This window comes from Salmo salar, chromosome 07 (assembly GCF_965601325.2).
Source record: "Salmo salar chromosome 07, fSalSal1, whole genome shotgun sequence".
NCBI lineage: Eukaryota > Metazoa > Chordata > Actinopteri > Salmoniformes > Salmonidae > Salmo > Salmo salar.
Window position 1 is genome coordinate 58,888,854 of NC_138297.1, and position 25,349 is coordinate 58,914,202.

The 25,349-nt window shown below is 42.4% G+C and overlaps 1 protein-coding gene across 1 annotated transcript in view; it reads right to left on the reverse strand.

Annotated features, from left to right (window-relative positions):
• LOC106576558 (uncharacterized) overlaps positions 1–25,349 on the reverse strand; it is a 101,040-nt gene that overhangs the window by 21,977 nt on the left and 53,714 nt on the right. Inside the window, exons 31-64 of the mRNA XM_045722260.2 lie at positions 25,315–25,341; positions 24,543–24,587; positions 24,202–24,279; positions 23,879–23,974; positions 23,509–23,535; positions 22,997–23,050; positions 22,526–22,597; positions 22,271–22,330; positions 22,120–22,155; positions 21,946–21,990; positions 21,156–21,191; positions 20,595–20,639; positions 17,177–17,212; positions 16,928–16,963; positions 16,778–16,810; positions 15,463–15,534; positions 14,993–15,052; positions 14,686–14,721; positions 14,488–14,568; positions 14,252–14,287; positions 13,641–13,685; positions 13,448–13,519; positions 13,279–13,305; positions 12,890–12,919; positions 12,574–12,612; positions 10,408–10,470; positions 10,297–10,329; positions 10,013–10,072; positions 9,746–9,778; positions 8,904–8,969; positions 4,067–4,111; positions 3,890–3,925; positions 3,780–3,806; positions 3,618–3,683 (exon numbers count right to left, since the gene is read on the reverse strand). Of these exons, the coding sequence (XP_045578216.2) occupies positions 3,618–3,683; positions 3,780–3,806; positions 3,890–3,925; positions 4,067–4,111; positions 8,904–8,969; positions 9,746–9,778; positions 10,013–10,072; positions 10,297–10,329; positions 10,408–10,470; positions 12,574–12,612; positions 12,890–12,919; positions 13,279–13,305; positions 13,448–13,519; positions 13,641–13,685; positions 14,252–14,287; positions 14,488–14,568; positions 14,686–14,721; positions 14,993–15,052; positions 15,463–15,534; positions 16,778–16,810; positions 16,928–16,963; positions 17,177–17,212; positions 20,595–20,639; positions 21,156–21,191; positions 21,946–21,990; positions 22,120–22,155; positions 22,271–22,330; positions 22,526–22,597; positions 22,997–23,050; positions 23,509–23,535; positions 23,879–23,974; positions 24,202–24,279; positions 24,543–24,587; positions 25,315–25,341 (1,653 nt within the window). The remainder of the gene's footprint in view (positions 1–3,617; positions 3,684–3,779; positions 3,807–3,889; positions 3,926–4,066; positions 4,112–8,903; positions 8,970–9,745; positions 9,779–10,012; positions 10,073–10,296; positions 10,330–10,407; positions 10,471–12,573; positions 12,613–12,889; positions 12,920–13,278; positions 13,306–13,447; positions 13,520–13,640; positions 13,686–14,251; positions 14,288–14,487; positions 14,569–14,685; positions 14,722–14,992; positions 15,053–15,462; positions 15,535–16,777; positions 16,811–16,927; positions 16,964–17,176; positions 17,213–20,594; positions 20,640–21,155; positions 21,192–21,945; positions 21,991–22,119; positions 22,156–22,270; positions 22,331–22,525; positions 22,598–22,996; positions 23,051–23,508; positions 23,536–23,878; positions 23,975–24,201; positions 24,280–24,542; positions 24,588–25,314; positions 25,342–25,349) is intronic.

Here is a 25,349-nt window from a genome sequence, read left to right on the forward strand (position 1 = left end):
GCCACAGCTCACATTGATGTGCCATCCTGGATGAGCTGCACTACCTGAGCCACTTGTGTGGGTTGCAGACTCCGTCTCATGCTACCACTAGAGTGAAAGCGCCGCCAGCATTCAAAAGTGACCAAAACATCAGCCAGGAAGCATAGGAACTGAGAAGTGGTCTGTGGTCCCCACCTGCAGAACCACTCCTTTATTGGAGGTGTCTTGCTAATTGCCTATAATTTCCACCTGTTGTCTATTCCATTTGCACAACAGCATGTGAAATTTATTGTCAATCAGTGTTGCTTCCTAAGTGGACAGTTTGATTTCACCGAAGTGTGATTGACTTGGAGTTACATTGTGTTGTTTAAGTGTTCCCTTTATTTTTTTGAGCAGTGTACATACAGTACCAGTCAAAAGTTTGGACACACCTACTCATTCAGAGATTTTCTTAATGTTTTACTATTTTCTACATTGTAGAATAATAGTTTAGACATCAAAACTTTGAAATAACACATATGGAATCATGTAGTAACCAAAAAAGTGTTAAACAAATCAAAATATATTTTATATTAGAGATTCTTTAAAGTAGTCACCCTTTGCCTTGATGAAAGCTTTGCACAGTCTTGGCATTCTCTCAACCAGCTTCATGAGGTAGTCACCTGGAATGCATTTCAATTAACAGGTGTGCCTTGTTAAAAGTTAATTTGTGGAATTTCTTGCCTTCTTAATGTGTTTGAGCCAGTCAGTTGTGTTGTGACAAGGTAGGGGTAGTATAATGAAGATAGCCCTATTTGGTAAAAGACCAAGTCCATATTATGACGAGGACAGCTCAAATAAGCAAAGAGAAATGACAGTTTACCATTACTTTAAGACATGAAGGTCAGTCAATCCGGAACATTTCAAGAACTTTGAAAGTTCCTTCAAGTGCAGTCGCAAAAACCATCATGCGCTATGATGAAACTGGCTCTCCTGTGGACCGTGTCGTGTCTTTGGCATCATTAAAGATGAAGACTGTTATTTTATCAAATATCTGTAATTATTATTACGTGATTAAACTTATCATGTAAATTTAATAAACTAGGAAGTCGGGGCACCACGGAAAATCTTCAGATTACAAAGTTATAATTTTCCGAATATAACTCTTCAGATATTTTAATATCTGATCAATTAGTCTTCTATTAATTAATTATTCTTTACCTTACGTCACTCTCATTTCAAACTTCATAGAATTCTTGTTTATCTGCACGAACCCAGCCTAAACTATAAATCATCTATACACCAATTGGCTTAATCATTTATTTACTAACTAATCACAGAAATGCATAAACAAACAAACAGCAGATATTGGTTACTAACAACGATAGGGAATATTCCCTAGTGGGCTAAGCCAATATGACGGCTTGGTGGACAAAGGAAAGGGGTGGAGACCGATAAAGGAGCTGGAAAGACAAAATGGCTTCACTTCACAGCGGATAATTATATTAATTGAAATGCTAATCCTTTGCACAGGAACGCTCGCTCAGTCGGGAATAATTGCAATCAATATATTTACGCCCATATGTCGTTGTCTTCTCTGTTGGAATCGTCGGTCTGTCTGCTGGAGAGTCAGTTCACCAGAGAGTGGTTGTAGGTCTATCTGCAGCTCCTGATAGTGTCTGTTGTAATGGATACGTCAGGTGTCCATTGTTCTTAGAATAGATGTTTCGGCGGTTGTCGGTATTCGCATCCCAGGTTTACATAATTTCTAGCTGCAGACTAGTAATTAGTATCTAAGATTTGCTCTTATTCTGTAGGGAACAAAAGTCTCAGAGTTTAACCATTGCCAGCCATGTAGCCAATGCGCCACGTGGTATGGTTTTCTAGTCTTGGTACTCAACTATTCGCAATCACAGCTCACGCTGGGGGTTTGCTTAGTCTGAAGAGGATTTCCACAGGAGGGTTTTTTATTCGTAACAATAGAAGAGGGCGGTTCCATGACGCCAGATCATGTCTGTGCTCACGGGGGCGTGGCCGCTGACTGGTTAAACTTTACAGGGAATACAATTCTCTCATTCTAAAGGCTAACATCACATTACATCATTTCACAAATAGTTTCATCTTTACTCATTCATTTTATACTACAATTAGATGCAAACCCCAAAATTGACAAATGTACACATTCAGAGATATAGTTGTGTGTGTTTCCTGTCATCCATGAGGTCACCAAATGAAACACACTCATCATACCTGTCCCTTAAGTGTCCACGGACCCTTCTCACATTCTTACAAGTGCACATATAATTTAATTCCCCCATTTTGGGGATTTAGGAGTTCGGCCAAGTGAAATCCTTTGTTCACTCTGTGGTCTCTCTCTCTCTCTGCATGACCAGGGGGAGAGAGTCTCCGCCATGAATTCATGGCCTGAGATAACAGAACCTGGGTGTAGGAGAGTGAGAGAGAGGGGAAAGCCACGATCTACACCCAGAAAGGGCCACGTAATGACAACCGCCACAGGAAAGGAAGACCCAGAGTTACCTCTGCTGCAGAGGATAAGTTCATTAGAGTTTCCAGCCTCAGAAATTGCAGCCCAAATAAATGCTTCACAGAGTTCAAGTAACAGACACATCTCAACATCAACTGTTCAGAGGAGACTGTGAATCAGGCCATCATGGTCGAATTGCTGCAAAGAAACCACCACTGAAGGACACCAATAAGAAGAAGAGACTTGCTTGGGCCAAGAAACATGAGCAATGGACATTAGATCGGTGGAAATCTGTCCTTTGGTCTGATGAGTCCAAATTTTAGATTTTTGTTTCCAATCACCGTGTCTTTGTGAGACGCAGAGCAGGTGAACAGATGATCTCCGCATGTGTAGTTCCCACCGTGAAGCATAGAGGAGGAGGTGTGATGCTGTGGAGGTGCTTTGCTGGTGACACTGTCGGTGATTTAGAATTCAAGGCACATTTAACCAGTATGGCTACCACAGCATTCTGCAGCGATACGCCATCCCATCTGGTTTGCACTTAGTGGGACTATCGTTTGTTTTTCAACAAGACAATTACCCAAAACACACCTCCAGGCTGTATAAGGGCTATTTGACCAAGAAGGAGTGTGATGGAGTGCTGCATCAGATGACCTGGCCTTCACAATCACCCAACCTCAACCCAATTGAGATGGTTTGTGATGAGTTGGACCACAGAGTGAAGATAAAGCAGCCAGCAAGTGCTCAATATATGTGGGAACTCCTTCAAGACTGTTGGGAAAGCATTCAAGGTGAAGCTGGTTGAGAGAATGCCAAGAGTGTGCAAAGCTGTCATCAAGGCAAAGGGTGGCTACTTTGAAGAATCTAAAATCTAAAATATATTTTGACTTGTTTATCACTTTTTTGGTTACTACATGATTTCATGTGTTATTTCATAGTTTTGATGTCTTCACTATTATTCTCCAATGTAAAAAATAGTAAAAAGAAAAAAAAACTTTTGACTGGTATATATATATTTTTTTTATCATATTTTTTTTACTTGGTGGGGTCAAATAAAACCACATAGGACGCCTATTGGAGAACCCTGCCATAGACAGACGGGTTATCATGGATAATGTAGAAGATTGTCTTTACATGGTGCACCAGTTTGTAGGGAATGTGGATATGTACTTACCTCCTGTTGAGTAACCAGAACATGGGTACCAGGCAGGCCCGGAGCACCCAATTCCCCTTTTTTACCCTGGGGGGAGATAGGAGAAATGAACAAATGGGCTTAATTATCATGTTAATTATTTGATGATAATTAATACTGCCTTATTAAAATAAAATAACTTACATCAGTTCCAGATTCACCTTTATCACCCTAGGGTTAGAGAAGCAAAATCACAAAAATTGTTTATTGTGTTGATGTGTTTGGGGAATAGCCAGACTTGCTCCAAATCATACCTTTTTGCCATCATCTCCTCTTTGTCCTTGCTCTCCCTGTCTCAAGAGAAGAATTATGAGGTCTTCATTTTGGGGTATTTGTGGGTATTTTTTAAGTGATCTCATTAAAATGCTAGAACAGAGCAGGAACATAAAAAGAAATATAATATTATTTGACAAAGAGAAAAAAATGCTCACATCTTTTCCAGCCAGACCTCTCTTCCCATCAATGCCAGGTCTACCCTACATATCAAGAGGTAAATATTTCACTTACAAACTAGCAAAAAAAATCTAGCTTCAAATAATGATATAGTGTTTTTGTTATACAACTCATAGCCAAGCGCAATTGTTGGAATACCTACAGTATATCACAAAAGTGAGTACACCCCTCACATTTTTGTAAATATTTGAGTATATCTTTTCATGTGACAACACTGAATAAATGACACTTTGCTACCAGGTAAAGTAGTGAGTGTACAGCTTGTTTAACAGTGTAAATTTGCTGTCCCCACAAAATAACTCAACACACAGCCATTAATGTCTAAACCGCTGGCAACAAAAGTGAGTACACCCCTAAGTGAAAATGTCCAAATTGGGCCCAATTAGCCATTTTCCCTCCCCGGTGTCATGTGACTCGTTAGTGTTACAAGGTCTCAAATGTGAATGGGGAGCAGATGTGTTAAATTTGGTGTCATCGCTCTCACACTCCCTCATACTGATTGGTCACTGGAAGTTCAACATGGCACCTCATGGCAAAGAACTCTCTGAGGATCTGAAAAAAAGAATTGTTGCTCTACATAAAGATGGCCTGGGCTATAAGAAGATTGCCAAGACCCTGAAACTGAGCTGCAGCACAGCACGGTGGCCAAGACCATACAGCGGTTTAACAGGACAGGTTCCACTCAGAACAGGTCTCGCCATGGTCGACCAAAGAAGTTGAGTGCACGTGCTCAGCGTCATATCCAGAGGTTGTCTTTGGGAAATAGAAGTATGAGTGCTGCCAGCATTGCTGCAGAGGTTGAAGAGGGGTCAGCCTGTCAGTGCTCAGACCATATGCCGCACACTGCATCAAATTGGTCTGCATGGCTGTCGTCCCAGAAGGAAGCCTCTTCTAAAGATGATGCACAAGAAAGCCCGCAAACAGTTTGCTGAAGACAAGCAGACTAAGGACATGGATTACTGGAACCATGTCCTGTGGTCTGATGAGACCAAGATAAACTTATTTGGTTCAGATGGTGTCAAGCGTGTGTGGCGGCAACCAGGTGAGGAGTACAAAGACAAGTGTGTCTTGCCTACAGTCAAGCATGGTGGTGGGAGTGTCATGGTCTGGGGCTGCATGAGTGCTGCCAGCACTGGGGAGCTACAGTTCATTGAGGGAACCATGAATGCCAACATGTACTGTGACATACTGAAGCAGAGCATGATCCCCTCCCTTCGGAGACTGGGCCGCAGGGCAGTATTCCAACATGATAACGACCCCAAACACACCTCCAAGACGACCACTGCCTTGCTAAAGAAGCTGAGGGTAAAGGTGATGGACTGGCCAAGCATGTCTCCAGACCTAAACCCTATTGAGCATCTGTGGGTCATCCTCAAACGGAAGGTGGAGGAGTGCAAGGTCTCTAACATCCACCAGTGTCACGGCTGTCGAAAGGAGCGGACCAAAGTGCAGCGTGGTTGTAGTTCCACATTTTATTAAATCCGTGAAACTTTGCAAAACATAAATAACTGAATTGACAAAAACAACAAACTGTGACGCAGAGAGAAACAAACACTACTCAAAAGATAATAACCCACAAAAACCAGGAAGAAAAACCCCTACTTAAATATGATCTCCAATCATAGGTAACGAGGACCAGCTGCCTCCAATTGGAGATCAACCCAAACAACCCAAACATAGAAAACATAGAAAACACCCCCTGTCACGTCCTGACCTACTCTACTGTAGAAAATGACATCTTACTAGGGTCAGGATGTGACAGTACCCTCCCCCCCCAAAGGTGCAGACTCCGAATGCAACATACCACAACAACAGAAACCACAAAACAAAAGGGAGGGTGATAATTGTCTATGGCGGCTCAAATGCAGTCCACATAACCTTAACCTCCGTTTCGGGGCGTAATCCCCGCTCCACCCGCTGATCACTCCGCATTAGTACCACCGGACCGTGGATCGTCGTCAGAGGAACTGGACTGTAGATCGGAGGAACCGGGCTGCAGGCCGCCGCTGGAGACTCTGGGCTGCAGGCCGCCGCTGGAGACTCTGGGCTGCAGGCCGCCGCTGGAGACTCTGGGCTGCAGGCCGCCGCTGGAGACTCTGGGCTGCAGGCCGCCGCTGGAGACTCTGGGCTGCAGGCCGCCGCTGGAGATTCTGGGCTGCAGGCCGCCGCTGAGGTTCCAGACTGTAGGCCGTCTCAGGAGGTTCCGTGCCGTGGATCGTCACTGCAGGTTCCGGGCCGTGGATTGTCTCTACAGGCTCCGGGCCGTGGATCATCCCTACAGGCTTCTTGCCGTGGATCATCCCTACAGGCTCCGGGCCATGGATCATCCCTACAGGCTCCGGGCCATGGATCTTCCCTACAGGCTTCTTGCCATGGATCATCTCTACAGGCTTTGGACCATAGATCATCACTGGAGGCTTCATTCGTGGAGCTGGAATAGGTCTCATCGGACTAGGGAACGTCTCTTGGAGTTCTGGACTAGGGAACGTCGCTGGAGGCTCCGGACTGGAGAGCGTCGCTGGAGGCTCCGGACTGGGGAGCGTCCCTGGAGGCCAGGTGCGCAAAGCAGATACAGGGTATACTGGGTCGTGGAGGCGCACTGGTAATCTGGAGCTTATGGCTGGCACAACCCGTCTTGGCTGGATAACCTCCATAGCCCGACAAGCGCGAGGCGTTGTGACAGGTCGCACAGGTTTGTGTTGGCGAACTGGGGTTACCGCGCAGGATAACCTGGGCCGAGAAAACGCACCGGAGACCAGGAACGCTGAGCAGGCATACTCCTTCCTGGCTGAATGCCAACTCTAGCACAGCACCTGTGAGGAGCTTTCACCGAGCGCACCGGGCTGTAGCTGCACACTGGCGACACAGTGCGTATCTCAGCATAACATGGTGCTTGCTCGATCACTCGCCCCCCCAGTAAGCACGGGGAGTTGGCACAGGTCTCCAACCTGACTCTGCCAATCTCCCCGTGTGCCCACCCCCCCAATTTTTTTTGGGGGGGCTGTCTCTCGCACTTGCCTCTTGGTTGGTACAGCGCCTCATAATAACGCCGTTCTGCTTTTGCTGCCTCAATCTCATCCCTCAGGCAGCAATACTCCCCAGCCTGCCTCTCGGGGTCCTTTCCCGTCCAGAATGTCTTCCCAGGTCCATTTCTGTTGCTCCTGGGCACGCTGCTTGGTCCTTTGATGGTGGGTTATTCTGTCACGGCTGTCGAAAGGAGCGGACCAAAGTGCAGCGTGGTTGTAGTTCCACATTTTATTAAATCCGTGAAACTTTGCAAAACATAAATAACTGAACTGACAAAAACAACAAACCGTGACGCAGAGAGAAACAAACACTACTCAAAAGATAATAACCCACAAAAACCCAGGAAGAAAAACCCCTACTTAAATATGATCTCCAATCAGAGGTAACGAGGACCAGCTGCCTCCAATTGGAGATCAACCCAAACAACCCCAACATAGAAATAGAAAAACTAGAACTTAAACATAGAAATAGAAAACATAGAAAAACACAAAACACCCCCTGTCACGTCCTGACCTACTCTACTATAGAAAATGACATCTTACTAGGGTCAGGATGTGACAACCAGCTCCGTGATGTTGTCATGGAGGAGTGGAAGAGGACTCCAGTGGCAACCTGTGAAGCTCTGGTGAACTCGATGCCAAAGAGGGTTAAGGCAGTGCTGGAAAATGATGGTGGCCACACAAAATATTGACACTTTGGGCCCAATTTGGATATTTTCACTTAGGGGTGTACTCACTTTTGTTGCCAGCGGTTTAGACATTAATGGCTGTGTGTTGTGTTATTTTGAGGGGACAGCAAATTTACACTGTTATACAAGCTGTACACTCACTACTTTACAATGTAGCAAAGTGTCATTTCTTCAGTGTTGTCACATGAAAAGATATACTCAAATATTTACAAAAATGTGAGGGGTGTACTCACTTTTGTGAGATACTGTATGTACAGTTGAAGTCGGAAGTTTACATACACCTTAGCCAAATACATTTAAACTCAGTTTTCACAATTCCTGACATTTAATCCTTGTAAAAATTCCCTGTCTTAGGTCAGTTAAGATCAGCATTTTATTTTAAGAATGTGAAATGTCAGAATAATAGTAGAGAGAATGATTTATTTCAGCTTTTATTTCTTTCATCACATTCCCAGTGGGTCAGAAGTTTACATACACTCAAATTAGTATTTGGTAGCATTGACTTTAAATTGTTTAACTTGGGTCAAACTTTTCGGGTAGCCTTCCACAAGCTTCCCACAATAAGTTTGGTGAATTTTGGTCCATTCCTCCCGACAGAGCTGGTGTAGCTGAGTCAGGTTTGTAGCCCTCCTTGCTCGCACACACTTTTTCAGTTTTGCCCACACATTCTCTGTAGGATTGAGGTCAGGGCTTTGTGATGGCCACTCCAATACCTTTACTTTGTTGTCCTTAAGTCATTTTGCCACAACTTTGGAAGTATGCTTGGAGTCATTGTCCATTTGGAAGACCCATTTGCAACTAAGACCCATTTGCAACTAAACTTCTGACCCACTGGAATTGTGATACATTTAATTATAAGTCAAATAATCTGTCAGGAAACAATTGTTGGAAAAATTACTTGTGTCATGCACAAAGTAGATGTCCTAACCGACTTGCCAAAACTATAGTTTGTTAACAAGAAATTTGTGGAGTGGTTTAAAAATGAGTTTTAAATACTCCAACCTAAGTGTATGTAAACTTCTGACTTCAACTGTATATTAAGTCATGTAATATTTAATTACTGTATGTGTATGTTATGATGATGACAGAAACATACTCACTGGGGTCCCAGGTAAACCAGGAATTCCAGCAATCCCCACCCTGCCTTGGTCTCCTTTCTCTCCCCTCTGCTCAGACACACACACGCACACGCACGCACACACGCACACACACACACACACACACACGGATGCACACACACACACGCGCACACACACACGCACGCACACACGTTTCCCATCTATAAGTGGGGTTCCTTGCCGTTCTGCATACATTATGATATTGTGAAATGACTCATGGATGACTAACCATCATCAAACTAGTATAACATTGCTAGTACATAATGTTTAATGAATAGGCTTTAATCACCAATACCCTATACAGTAGGTGAACCTGTGACAAGTTCCTGCTGAGAGAAGTCCACATACTATGCACAGCAGAAGGATTTCTCATCAGAGGCCTTAAACATGTCAATTATGAAAATCACACCACCAACTGTATGGTTTTTGGATCATTTAAATCAATAATCCCTACTGTTTGATTCTTGAAGAATATAACTTAGAAAAGCGAGCTAGTTCGACTGTCTAATCCCAACGTAACCCAAAACATCTTCTGAAGTACTTGGTTAGTCCATGCACATCATCCATCAATGCAAGAGGGAAACTGCTGTAGTCCTAGAGAGCCACAGCAGATGCAGGGTTTTGTCTCACCCAGCAGTAACACTCCCTGAATCAACTGGTCATCAACTAACAACGGTCTTTAATTTAAACCACAATTGGTTTAATCAGGTTTATCAGAGCTGGGCTTTAAACACACCCCGTAGCTGTGTAGGACTGCAGTTATCCTCTGATTAAAGGAATAGAGCAAAATGTGTTTATTCAAAGGGTATGAATACTGTACTCACCGTTCCTGGCTCACCTGTCTTTCCTGGGTCACCCTGCAGACAGGAAACCATTCAAAACACAACACCTTGATTATCTGCTCGAACTTTTTATGGATTGAACGATCAACACCCAATTTTATTAATGTGAACTCTTACTGTGATAATAGTTCTGTTATGCTGACAAACTACAACAATACATCTAGCCTATGTACGTATATGTTTGTGTGTGTTCACATTAGAATAACAGCAACAGATGTGAAAGGAAGTGAGGGGATGAGGTATCCAAACCTTGGATCCAGGTTTTCCTGGTAACCCATCCAGACCATCTCTCCCTGACCCAGACCCTCCCTGTCAAACATGTTATCATGGGTCAGATGTAAACATCAGTTACAACAATGTAATACCAATATAAGCCCTCAACCTTCACCCTGTAGGTTACAGTTATTTAGAGGTCATTCAATGTTGTGGGTATTACATACATAGCTTTTATCAGCCTGTTTACAGAACGTTTGAAAAGTCTTAGCGATACTACTTAGCGATAGAGCTCTTCATTGTTACTCATGTGGTCATACCATTCCTGGAGATCCTGGTTTTCCATCAGGACCCTACAGAGAGAAAAATACAGTGTTATTATTACCATGATCTGCCAAACATGACCTGTGACCTCTAAGTATCACACTCACCCTTTGTCCAGGCAGACCTGTCTCCCCTCTGAATCCAGGCTCTCCGGGATGCCCTGGTTCACCCTGATGGATGAGAAAACACACCAGCCCCAATCAAATAGAATAGAATAGAAAATAACAATCGAATAGTACAGAAAATAGCATAATCAAATAGAATAGAAAATAATATAATAAAATAGAACAGTATAGAATAGAAAGGGTATTTCTGGATAAGAGTTTGAACAATAGGAAAACATGTCAATTATACTGTGATTAAGTAAATCTATTATACTGTGATTAAGTAAATCTATTATACTGCGATTTAGTATATATATTATACTGTGATGAAGTACATCCATTAAACTGTGATTAAGTAAATATATTATACTGTGATTAGGTATATATATATTATACTGTAATTAAGTACATCCATTATACTGTGATTAAGTAAATATACTGTGATTAAGTACATCTATTATACTGTGATGAAGTACATACAGTGAGGGAAAAAAGTATTTGATCCCCTGCTGATTTTGTACGTTTGCCCACTGACAAAGAAATTATCAGTCAATCATTTTAATGGTAGGTTTATTTGAACAGTGAGAGACAGAATAACAACAAAAAAATCCAGAAAAACGCAAGTCAAAAATGTTATAAAATTATTTGCATTTTAATGAGAGAAATAAGTATTTGACCCCTCTGCAAAACATGACTTAGTACTTGGTGGCAAAACCCTTGTGGGCAATCACAGAGGTCAGACGTTTCTTGTAGTTGGCCACCAGGTTTGCACACATCTCAGGAGGGATTTTGTCCCACTCCTCTTTGCAGATCTTCTCCAAGTCATTAAGGTTTCGAGGCTGACGTTTGGCAACTCGAACCTTCAGCTCCCTCCACAGATTTTCTATGGGATTAAGGTCTGGAGACTGGCTAGGCCACTCTAAGACCTTAATGTGCTTCTTCTTGAGCCACTCCTTTGTTGCCTTGGCCGTGTGTTTTGGGTCATTGTCATGCTGGAATACCCATCCACGACCCATTTTCAATGCCCTGGCTGAGGGAAGGAGGTTCTCACCCAAGATTTGATGGTACATGGCCCCGTCCATCGTCCCTTTGATGCGGTGAAGTTGTCCTGTCCCCTTAGCAGAAAAACACCCCCAAAGCATAAGGTTTCCACCTCCATGTTTGACGGTGGGGATGGTGTTCTTGGGGTCAAAGGCAGCATTCCTCCTCCTCCAAACACAGCGATTTGAGTTGATGCCAAAGAGATCCATTTTGGTCTTATCTGACCACAACACTTTCACCCAGTTGTCCTCTGAATCATTCAGATGTTCATTGGCAAACTTCAGACGGGCATGTATATGTGCTTTCTTGAGCAGGGGGACCTTGCGGGCGCTGCAGGATTTCAGTCCTTCACGGCGTAGTGTGTTACCAATTGTTTTCTAGGTGACTATGGTCCCAGCTGCCTTGAGATCATTGACAAGATCCTCCCGTATAGTTCTGGGCTGATTCCTCACTGTTCTCATGATCATTGCAACTCCACGAGGTGAGATCTTGCATGGAGCCCCAGGCCGAGGGAGATTGTCAGTTATTTTGTGTTTCTTCCATTTGCGAATAATCGCACCAACTGTTGTCACCTTCTCACCAAGCTGCTTGGCGATGGTCTTGTAGCCCATTTCAGCATTGTGTAGGTCTACAATCTTGTCCCTGACATCCTTGGAGAGCTCTTTGGTCTTGGCCATGTTGGAGAGTTTGGAATCTGATTGATTGATTGCTTCTGTGGACAGGTGTCTTTTATACAGGTAACAAGCTGCGGTTAGGAGCACTCCCTTTAAAAGTGTGCTCCTAATCTCAGCTCGTTACCTATATAAAAGACACCTGGGAGCCAGAAATTTTTCTGATTGAGAGGGGGTCAAATACTTATTTCCCTCATTAAAATGCAAATCATTTTATAACATTTTTGACATGTGTTTTTCTGGATTGTTTTGTTGTTATTCATTCTCTCACTGTTCAAATAAACCTACTATTAAAATTATAGACTGATCATTTCTTTGTCAGTGGGCAAACGTACAAAATCAGCAGGGGATCAAATAATTTTTTCCCTCACTGTATATTATACTGTGATTAAGTACATATAAATCTATTATACAGTGATTCATGTTATGCCGATGACGTAGATTCCACTTATCTCACCTTGATCACCCTAGTCAGGATATTGTTGTCTGAACTGAACTGGAGGGAACAAACACAACAGAAATATGAAACAAGTCCAGTCCTCTCCATAAAGGGTCTTGAAAGGGTTAAATTAAAGATGATCTAGTCTTATGAAACTAAATTAACCAACCAAAAAAAGTTAATGTTCAATCACGTTTTCATCTAACTCCCTGGATATATAATCTAACCCCTCGGGGTTCTAGGAGCATCAAGCATCTTCTCACTGGTTCCATCTGCCAGGGATGGCTGAGTTCATGGAAAGTTGTTCTGAAGTGGTAATGGATGACAGACTTACTTGCGCGCCTCCCGGAGGTCCTGGTTTTCCCTTCAGAGGCGAGACCGTGGGAACAAAACAAAACAAGAGGGATGAGCGGTCAGAAACTAGCAGCTAGTAAACACAATGTGCTAGCTGAGCAGTCCTGCATCGCCATCACAATACTGATGGGAGATACAACACTCACTCAAGGGGAACATAACATGATTAATAAAGTTGAGATTTTTCATTTGTGCATTTATCAGGCTAGGAATATAATTAGGAACACAAGAGTGTTTATGTTCCTGAACAATGGGCGAAGTCAGTGACGTGAGACATTGACCTAAACCAAGCGTGATGGAGAGTCAGTCAACCGCTGCATGCAGTGATAAATGTTTGACAGTCAGATGTTGTTGTGAATGTAGACCTACAGGCTCTCCTTTCTTTCCCTCCGTTCCCTGAAACAAAGAGGAAATCATATCGCTGAACATATCCAGCCACGCTGAGCAATTCAAGTCCATCAGGGTTGTATCTTTGACAGTGACTAATGAAGTTTTACAAACAAAATGGCGCTTGATAGTAAAGTCAGACAATGCTTACAGGCAAACCAATGTTCCCGGTATCTCCTTTCTCTGCTGGGTCCCCTGGTCGTCCCGGTAACCCCAGTGGGCCCTACAGTCACAGTATAGAGTGAGGATAAGCCATAAAATATCCACTCCAACAAACAGTGCAGCATATTTCAAACTTGTGTGCAGAGAAATGATAAGAGTTGGGTAGAACATGGAGACATTACCCTTATTCCTCTCTCACCAGGCTCACCCGCTGGTCCCTGCTCTCCCTGAGGAGGAAGCATTCATAACAGAGAGAAAAACTGTGACTCACCGCATGTTTGTGGGTGTTGTATCCAATCATATGCTGTAGGTGTCTAAATATAATGCTGTTGTAGCGATTGAGGAGGAACAGCAGGAGTGGGGCTGGAACCAGTAAACCAGAGGTAACACGGCAAGTGCATTACCCTGTGCCATAGCGGTTCAGAGCTATTGGCAGAGGTTTCATTATATTTACGGTAAGTTACATACAAGGAGACTATACTGAAATACAAACTGGGTGGTTCAAGTCCTGAATGCTGATTGGCCATGGTATATCAGACTGTACACCACGGGTATGACAAAACATTTATTTGTACTGCTCTAATTACGTTGGTACCAGTTTATAATAGCAATAAGGCACCTCTGGGGTTTGTGATATATGGACAATATACCACAGCTAAGGGCTGTGTCCAGGCACTCTGCGTTCCATCTTGCCTAAGAACAGCCCTTAGCTGTGGTATATTGGCCATATACCACACCTCCTTGGGCCTTAAGGCTTAAATATTGTCCAGTGGATACAGATGCATGAACTCACCCGTAGTCCTGATTCTCCTTTGATTCCAGGCACACCCTATAGACAAGGATAATTGTCACGCCAATAGTGTCATCTAACCCATGTTGACTGTTTGAAGAACAATGTGAATGTATTGATCCTATTTTCCAATATAATGTGAACAGGCCATTTATCTCTCTCACACACACGCGCAGGCACGCACACACACACACAAACACACATGTCATTGCAATAACAGCCAGTCATGATTTACTTACATCTTTACCTCTTAGTCCTGGTGCTCCAGGATTCCCGGGGACCCCAACAGTTCCCGCTGCCCCTTTAGAGCCATCATGCCCCTGTAAAGATGGAATCACCGACACGCTGCGTGTATGTTTCATTTGAAAATCTCTAAAATGTCCCTACAATGTAACGACATTGATAGCATGTAAAGTGGATTGAGAGAAGTTATTTACCTTCGGTCCAGGTTTCCCAGACAAGCCAACATTTCCCTGTAAGGTGGAGGAAACCAAAAAACATGTCAGCCTGTGCTAGAGTATCATGACTCATGGAGTATCTGACCAATAGAAAAAAAAGAAAAATATTCATATCTAACTTATCAAGTGCAGGACAGAAGATCGTATCAAAGAAAAGGAAATGTCACGAACAGTTATGCTCCCATGGTGATATAATCAGACGAACATAAAAGACAACGTTTCAATCCGAGTTGGATCTTCGTCAGGTCATCTGACCAATGACACACACCGGTAGTGAAGCACTCACCCTTTCACCGTTTTCTCCCTTTGGTCCCTGCTGTCCAGGAATGCCGAACCCAGGATTACCCTGTAGAAACCCAACAGACAGACCACACACATGCAACACCATTTTTTCTCTATCCGGCCATCACAACACAATAATATGTTATATGTGATTGTTGTATCGACCATGTGATTGTTATGTTGACCATATATTTGTTGTATCGACCATGTGATTGTTATGTTGACCATATATTTGTTGTGTCGACCATGTGATTGTTATATTGACCATATATTTGTTGTGTCAACCATGTGATTGTTATACCTACCATGTGATTGTTATACCTACCATGTGATTGTTATACCTACCATGTGATTGTTATACCTACCATGTGATTGTTTTGTCTGCTGCGTAGGGGTGAATCTCAGCGTAGGAAATGGGTTATGGTGGAACCTGAGGTAATGGCAAGATGGATGACACTATTCTGTGTGGTTTACCTTTTCTCCTTTGACTCCTTGGACCCCCTTTACTCCCTGGGGTCCAGTCGGACCGACGGGCCCAATGTCACCCTGAGTAATACAACACAGACCGTCACACACACAGGCCAATAAATAAACACAACACAGACAGTCGCAGACACACAGGCCAATCAATAAACACAACACAGACAGTCATAGACACACAGGCCAATAAATAAACAACACAGACAGTCACAGACACACAGGCCAATCAATAAACACAACACAGACAGTCACAGACACACACACATACACATACACAGGCCAATCAATAAACACAACACAGACAGTCATAGACACACCAATAAATAAACAACACAGACAGTCACAGACACACAGGCCAATCAATAAACACAACACAGACAGTCCACAGACACACAGGCCAATCAATAAACACAACACAGACAGTCACAGACACACAGGCCAATCAATAAACACAACACAGACAGTCACAGACACACAGGCCAATCAATAAACACAACACAGACCGTCACAGACACACAGGCCAATCAATAAACACAACACAGACCGTCACAGACACACAGGCCAATCAATAAACACAACACAGACCGTCACAGACACACAGGCCAATCAATAAACACAACACAGACCGTCATAGACACACAGGCCAATAAATAAACACAACACAGACAGTCACAGACACACAGGCCAATCAATAAACACAACACAGACCGTCACAGACACACAGGCCAATCAATAAACACAACACAGACCGTCACAGACACACAGGCCAATCAATAAACACAACACAGACCGTCACAGACACACAGGCCAATAAATAAACACTACAACCACTTACAGTACAACAATCATAAGCAGCTTAGCAACCAAGGGGGCCTTTGACGTGTTGTTTAAACAAAGAAAGATCTGAAGATCCCCTCCTTAAACTCTAACTTTTAACAATACATCTTGGACGACTACATCTAAAGAGGAAATAGCTATCTCTGTGGTGTAGCATGGGTAATCCATGAGTCCCCAGTGCAGTGGCCACCAAGCACAAATGTAATTGTGTTGTGTTTGTTGACAGGCAGGCCTGGGGATTTGGTCCTTGTGAGAGAATACTCCCACCACCAATTAACAGCACTTTAACTGTTAGGATACGATGGTTTAGAGTTTGTTGCAATGCAGATACCATTAATGAGCATCACTGACTTGTATATTAAAGTAACACCAGAGGGCTATCTTGTGTGGTTATGGGGCACTTTAGGGTTATTATTGCAGGTTTGCAGGTTTTACCTAAAAATACATAAACAAGCAATAATAAGTCACTTACCCTGGTACCCTTCTTTCCTGTGGGACCAATGATCTGTTGTGATGAAACAGAGAGTAAGCATAATATTATGCAGGATATGATAGTACTGTGTATAAAACATGTAGCTAGGTAAGTACAGTCAGGAAGAATTATTTGATATTGTAACATTACCCCTTTGGCTGGGTCACCAGGAACTCCTCTCTGTCCCTGTGGAGTGAGACCAAAGGCTTACCCCTCTCTCTCTCTCTCTCTCTCTCTCTCTCTCTCTCTCTCTCTCTCTCTCTCTCTCTCTCTCTCTCTCTCTCTCTCTCTCTCTCTCTCTCTCTCTCTCACTCACTCACTCACTAACACTAACACTCTCACTCTCACTCTCACTCTCACTAACACTCTCACTCTCACTCTCACTCCATGAATACTCACCTCGTCACCCTTCTGGCCAAGAGCCCCCGCAAAGCCCTGAGAGAGCAGAGGACAACATATCTATTCATATTCTGAACAATACACATAGCAAACTTACCTGAGCTTATTATACAGAAAATAAATATATCTTGCCAAATAAGGTCATCAAATCTCATAACTAGGGCCCTGTGTTTTGGTTAATCACGTCACATGACCTGGATTTGAACTTTTATTTAAAGCTTTTTCATGAAACTGTCCCATTTTCTTTTTATGTCAATTGGAACAGCAACATCCTCAGACAATTGCTTTCATTTTTGGTGTAATTCTAATTTCTGGAAAAGGCTTAAAATTAATCTAGATCATATGACATGATAGCTAAGAACACATAGTCCTACTCATAACATACGAGTCATAACAAGGTACATTTGACAGCACTTTCTGAAAAATGAAAAACAATAACATTCTTATTTATTTGTTATGGGTTACAGTGTTAATTGGCCAATTGATATAAAAAATATTAATTTCAGTCAATATCAGCCATTGGAACAAATGCTTGACTGAAATTATTCATACCTTTCCAAACATAAACAGTGCCTTTGAAAAGTATTCAGACCCCTTCACTTTTTCCACATTTTGTTACTTTACAACCTTATTCTAAAATGGATTATATAAAATAAAAACCCTCAGCAATCTACACATTACATTTACATTTACATTTAAGTCATTTAGCAGATGCTCTTAACCAGAGCGACTTACAAATTGGTGCATTCACCTTAAGATATCCAGTGGAACAACCACTTTACAATAGTGCATCTAAATATTTTAAGGGGGGGGGGGGGGGGGGGGGGGGGGTTAGAAGGATTACTTTATCCTATCCTAGGTATTCCTTAAAGAGGTGGGGTTTCAGGTGTCTCCGGAAGGTGGTGATTGACTCCGCTGTCCTGGCGTCGTGAGGGAGCATGTTCCACCATTGGGGTGCCAGAGCAGCGAACAGTTTTGACTGGGCTGAGCGGGAACTGTGCTTCCTCAGAGGTAGGGGGGCCAGCAGGCCAGAGGTGGATGAACGCTGTGCCCTTGTTTGGGTGTAGGGCCTGATCAGAGCCTGAAGGTATGGAGGTGCCGTTCCCTTCACAGCTCCGTAGGCAATCACCATGGTCTTGTAGCGGAAATACACATAATACCCCATAATGACAAACCGAAGACAGGTTTTTAGAATTTTTTGCAAATGTATAAAAACATATATAAAAAATACCTTATTTACATAGGTATTCAGAAATGAGACTCGAAATTGAGCTCAGGTGCATCCTGTTTGGATTGATCATCCTTGAGATGTATCTACAACTTGATTGGAGTCCACCTGTGGTACATTTTACTGATTGAACATGATTTGGAAAGGCACACACCTGTCTATATAAGGTCCCAGAGTTGACATTGCATGTCAGAGAAAAAACTAAGCCATGAGGTCGAAGGAATTGTCTGCAGAGCTCCGAGACAGGATTGTGTCGAGGCACAGATCTGGGGAAGGGTACTAAAACGTTTCTGCAGCATTGAAGGTCCTCAAGAACACAGTGGCCTCCATCATTCTTAAATGGAAGAAGTTTGGAACCACCAAGACTCTTCCTAGAGCTGGCCGCCCGGCCAAACTGAGCAATCAGGAGAGAAGGGCCTTGGTCAGGGAGGTGACCAAGAACCCAATGGTCACTCTGACAGAGCTCTAGAGTTCCTCTGTGGAGATGGGAGAACCTTCCAGAAGGACAACCATCACTGCAGCACTCCACCAATCAGGCCTTTATGGTAGAGTGGCCAGACAAAGACACTTCTCAGTTTTGTCAAAAGGCACCTAAAGACTCTCAGACCATGAGAAACAAGATTCTCTGGTCTGATGAAACCAAAATTCAACTCTTTGGCCTGAATGCCAAGCGTCACATCTGGAGGAAACCTGACACCATCCCTACGGTGAAGCATGGTGGTGGCAGCATCATGCTGTGGGGATGTTTTTCAGCGGCAGCGACTGGGAGACCAGTCATGATTGAGGCAAAGATGAACGGAGCGAAGTACCGAGAGATCCTTGATGAAAACCTGCTCCAGAGCGCTCAGGACCTCAGACGGTGGCGAAGGGTCACCATCCAACAGGACAATGACCCTAAGCACACAGCCAAGGCAACGCAGGAGTGGCTTCGAGACAAGTCTCTGAATGTCCTTGAGTGGCCGAGCCAGAGCCCGGACTTGAACCCAATCAAACATCTCTGGAGAGACCTGAAAATAGATGTGCTGCGACACTTCCCATCCAACCTAACAGAGCTTGAGAGGATCTGCAGAGAAGAATGGGAGAAACTCCCCAAATACAGGTGTGCCATGCATGTAGTGTCATACCCAAGAAGACTCAAGGCTGTAATTGCTGCCAAAGGTGCGTCAACAAAGTACTGAGTAAAGGGTCTGAATCCTTATGTAAATGTTATATACACTGCTCAAAAAAATAAATATATATATATATATATTAAATAAATAAATTAGCTTTGTCATTATGGGGTATTGTGTGTAGATTGATGAGGGAAAAGACGATTTAATCAATTTCAGAATAAGGCTGTAATGTAACAAAATGTGGATAAAGTGAAGGAGTATGAATTCTGTATAATAGATCTCAGAAGGCACTGTATAATAGATCTCAGAAGGCACTGTATAATGGATCTCAGAAGGCCATAACTAGGATGATGATTTGAGATAATCCTCCCGTATTCATTATGCACGTTGCAATTAAATGAAGGTTGAATTAAAGCTCAGTGATGCAAGACCTTCTCAGATAGATCATTAGTTCTGACACACCCATGGCCGTGGGAGGTAGGGATGCTGAGGGTTCTGCAGCACCCCCTGAAAAATCTGAATTAAAAAACATATTAATAATAATAATAAAAGTAGTGCACTGGGCCTTTACTAGTCGTCTATTAGCGGGCTGATGTAGCCCATGGCTGGACAGGTTGGAGGTGGGAGGAGGATGGCTGCCCACTTCAATCTAATCAGCTGGGTTCATTTCCCTAAGGTAGACACACTCCTTCACACAGATAATATGTGGAGGGAGAGGGCAGTGACGAGGGAAGGGGAAGTGGGTTCACCTAACTAGTTGCAAACTTTCTCAGTGAAAAGTTACAACACAAGCGATTTGAAGGATAAAGAGAGCAGATTTGTAACCAGAGGATTTGTGAAAGGATGGTAAGCCATAAAGGAAGACAGTCTGAAAAGCCCTACAGACTGTAAGTCAGGAGACTCAAGGTTGTCTTCAATAGGCACCAAATGGAAGAAAAACTGAAACGGAGAGGGACAACCCGGACTTGTCCAGTAAGAAACACTAATTTTTGTTTTCTGTTTCTGCATGCCCAAATGAACACAGCCCAGGTTTGGTAGTGTGGTAATGATTGATTCTGTAATGGCTGGTTATACTCACTGTCACTCCCTGTGCTCCCATAGGCCCCACCTCTCCTCGATCGCCCTGTAGGAGACATAACCATAACATTACCACCACATTATCACCATGATCATTATCTGATGAGCTACTCACACACATGACTGTAGAGTAAAAACATACTATCGTAGCAGGAGATATGGTAACTGTTATGAGGTGGCGACTTGCACTTCATTGGCTTGTGCTCGGACTCGCGAACGCAAACAGATGCATGGGTGCGCGCGCGCACACACACACACACACACACACACACACACACACACACACACACACACACACACACACACACACACACACACACACACACACACACACACACACACACACACACACACACACACACACACACAGTCCTTTAATAATGGATCTGGGAGCTGATCACATTCTAAGCCATACACAGCCCAGCGATTGACCTGGAGCTGAAATAAATAGATTTTCTCATTTAATCAGCTGATGAAACACCACTCATTAATTATGCAGAGAATATTTCAATATGAGGCGGCGTAATGAGCGGTAGAGCAAATCAGTGTGGATTTAACTGACCTTATCCCCTTGGATGCCTTTCACTCCCTTCTTCCCCTAAAGGAGGAGAGAAATAGTGGTGGAAAAAGTACTCAAACCTCATACTTGATTAAAAGTAAAGATACTTTAATAGAATGACTCAAGTAAAAGTCAAAGTCACCCAGTAAAATACTACTTAAGTAAAAGTCTAAAAGTATTTGGTTTTAAACATGCTTAAGTATCAAGAGTAAATGTAATTGTTAAAATATACTTAAGTATCAAAAGTAAAAATACGGATAATGGAACATTCCTTATATTAAGCAAACCAGACGGCACAATTGTCTTGTTTATTAATTTACGGATAGCCAAGGTCACATTCCAACACTCAGACATCATTTAAAAACAAAGCATTTGTGTTTAGTGAGTCCGCCAGATCAGAGGCAGTAGGGACGACAAGGGATGTTCTCTTGATAAGTGTGCGAATTGTATAATTTTTTTGTCCTCCAAAGCATTCAAAATGTACCGAGTACTTTTGGGTGTCAGGGAAATGTATGGAGTAAAAAGTACATCATTTTCCTTAGGAATGTAGTGAAGTAAAAGTAACAGTTGTCAAAAATACAATAAATTTACAATAAATTGTAAAGTACAGATACCCCAAAAAACGACTTAAGTAGTACTTTTAAGTATTTTTATCTTAAGTACTTTACACCACTGGAAAGAAACCATCCAGACGGAATAATTTAATTATGAAAGTCTGTAAATAAAGTACATGATAATGGTCTCCACTTTTGTATGTATATTCAATATAAACAAATAAAAAGTTGATGCATACCCGTGGTCCAACAACCCCTTGTATCCCTTGAACACCAGCCTCTCCCTTAGAAAGGCAGAACAAAGATGATACTTCAATGGTGTGAATGAATAGGTCCATACTGCAGTCCAATGGGTTCGCAGAATTCCTATGTTGTTTGAGCTTCAAATCAAAGTATTAACATAAATAAAGTACCTTTAGTCCCTCAGGTCCTGATAGGCCTATATTTCCCTGCAAGACAAAGTTAAACCAATGATTAGCTAATACGTGACTAACAAACTACATAATTCAGGTGACGCAATACACACACTTCATGTTGATGAGTCCATGTATGAAATGTTTGTACCTTCTCCCCTGGCTCTCCACGAGGGCCCTGGACACCGGGAACCCCGATCCCCTCCTCTCCCTGGGAAGAACAGCACAAATCACCAATCAGAATCCTATCATATCCGTAATTAGATCAACATGCAGTATGATACCCACGTAAACGGATAGTATTCAAATATGATATTCGCTGTGGCTTCATTCAAATATACAGAGGAAACCACAAGATAATGTCCCTTCAGGTATACTGTAACTTCTTGATGAAGGACACTCTTACCTTATATCCCTTTTGACCTGGGAAGCCTGGAACACCATCAATTCCAATGGGACCAGGTAACCCTGCTTGGCCCTGGTTTGAGACAGACAACAAGGAAATGAAGAAAGATGGAACAACACATGAACTAAAAGCCAATACTTAGAAATAGCAATGTGGTATTATAGTTTAACACAAACTGAGCATAATAAATAATCATAATTTGGTGGGTGCTTATATTTGTCTTATTTCAGAAAGGTTTTTTTTGCTTATCCCAACTCTCCCCGAGACACCATCGGAGAGTTGTTTCACGGCCAGTGTCTGAAATTATCAATGGCAACCCTGGAGCAATTAGGGTTAAGTGCCTTGCTCAAGATCACATTGACAGATTTTTCACCTTGTCGGTTTTGGAATTCAAACTAGCGACCTTTCAGTTACTGGCCCAACACTCTAATCGCTAGGCTGCTCGCTGCATAACAGAAACTAAACACTTACATCTTTACCATGATCTCCTTTGTCTCCTTTGGCCCCTGCTTTCCCACGCAAACCCTTTCAAAACATCACAAAACACTAATGTTATTTAATTAATAACATACTAGCAAGGAAAAGAGGTTAAATTAGGGGTTATGAAGTATTGGGCAATATTAAACATAGATGTAGCATGAATGACTTGTATTCATTTCTTTTGTATTTATCCAGGTGAGTCCTGTCGAGACAGGAAGCTCTTTAGTAGCCCTGGCAAACAAAATACATGACCCAATACTAGTTTTGAAAAATCAACACCAATTTGTAGAATCATCTGCAAAGCCCAAAATGTGTGTTTAAAATGCGATCGATAAAACTAATTCATAATCCTGGCAGCGTTGTTTTATTCATATCAACACCGTGCCAGTTTTTCATTCCAATTTAGGTGGATTCCATTGACTTAGCAAGCGCCATCTTCCCTTGACCCAAAGCAGTAACTATATTGTTGAAGAAAAGAAAGGAGAAAGGAACCACCCACTCACTTTAGCACCTGCCTCCCCATGTTCCCCCTGCAAGGGAAGAATAGAACATAAACACATCAAATCAATCAATGTTGTGAAACCCATATCATTTAAGATTGTTAAGTGACCGGCCACAGAAGGTCAATGTGAAAGACATTTTATCATATGAACTGGTTACAACAGAGTCCCTCAGGGATGTATTTTATCCCCAATATTATTTCCATTGTGTGCTGACAACATGATACTTGTAGCATGTATTTTTTAATGACACATCAACACACATGACATACAGTAAACTCAACATGGGGTCACAGTCCTGTTGAAGGATTATTATTATGCGATAAAATAATAATAGTATGTAAGATCTACCCGCACTATCTATCTGTCTTACCTTAACAGATATCCCTGAGGACCCAGGTGAACCTGCCTGTCCAGGCAGGCCTGAGGGTCCAGAGACCCCTGGTACACCCGGAGCCCCTTGAGGTCCCTTTTATCCGAGCAGGATAGGACATTAAACAACAGTCATGTCATTTGTATTTCTTATTCAGAGGAAGCATGTAGTATCAATTATTTATGACGTTGAATGAACAAAACAAGTTATTTCAGGTAATACAATTTCCAAACCCTTTATGAAACATGTATAACCCTTTATAAGGCCTTTATTAACCCTTTATAAAACAAAGTTGTTTTAGGGTCAGTGTTGTGAATACTCACTGATGATCCAGGCTCTCCCTTTCGTCCAGGAGCATAATGGCCGTCTCCTATGCCCCCTATGACATACCCAGGCTCCCCCTGGCAGAGAGAGGTCAAAGGTCACATAATATCACCTTGTGGTAAACTCGTAGTATGATTATCTAAAATTTGAAGATAAAAAGAGAGCGACAAAGGGTTTGGCATGAAGGCAGAGAGGTCTATAGGTTGAGTTCAAACTTAACGCTTTAATCACTTGACCCTATTGGTTAGCATTACATTTTATATTGCACAGATAATCCTAACATTTCTTATAACATCTACTTGCTTCTAGACTCATGTTGTTGTTGTGCGGTTGGACTTACCCTCTCTCCTCTCTGGCCTTTTGGACCGGTGATACCAGGAGGCCCCTGTGATTACAGAAAATAACATTAAAATCGGAACATGACAGCGTTCACAATGACACACTAGATCACCTGACAGGAAATCATAAAAGGATGACTGTAATGACATGATTAGGCCGCCACCTGAAAGTTTTGAATAAAGATGGCTGAATGAACACACACTTGTTCATTGCTCACCAAAGCTAGCTAGTTTAATATTGCATGGTGTCAGAAATAAACAATAGTTTCACCGTTATGGAACCAATTCAACCCCCACAAACTTTGAGGCCTTGAGGGAAACATCTCAGAAAACTGGAGACGACGGATTCAACAGTTTAAGCTATAGCTTTAAACTAGCAAGAAGGAAATAATACTGAGAAACTTAATTTCATATGCCCACAGGAGTCAACATAATCATAGTATTATGGCAAACTGTCACTCAAAGTGCATGGCATCTATGATTAGTAACAACATGTCTTTATTATGAAGGATTAAAAGTGGAAAGAGTTGTAGAGAACAAGTTGAAAACAGAGACACAGGCATTAATGGTCTTATGAGTCATTCTGAAGTACAAGACCTAGGGTGTGCATCCTAAAAAGCACCCTATTCCCTATATACTGTAGTGCATTACTGTTGACCAGAGCTCTATAGGCCCTGGTTAAAAGTAGTACACCAATTTGGGAATAGAGTTTGAGCTTATGGGTACACTATTAGACACTAATAAACATTGCCTCCATAAGCACATTGAACATACCAGATCACCTGGAACACCTTCTAAACCCTGAAACA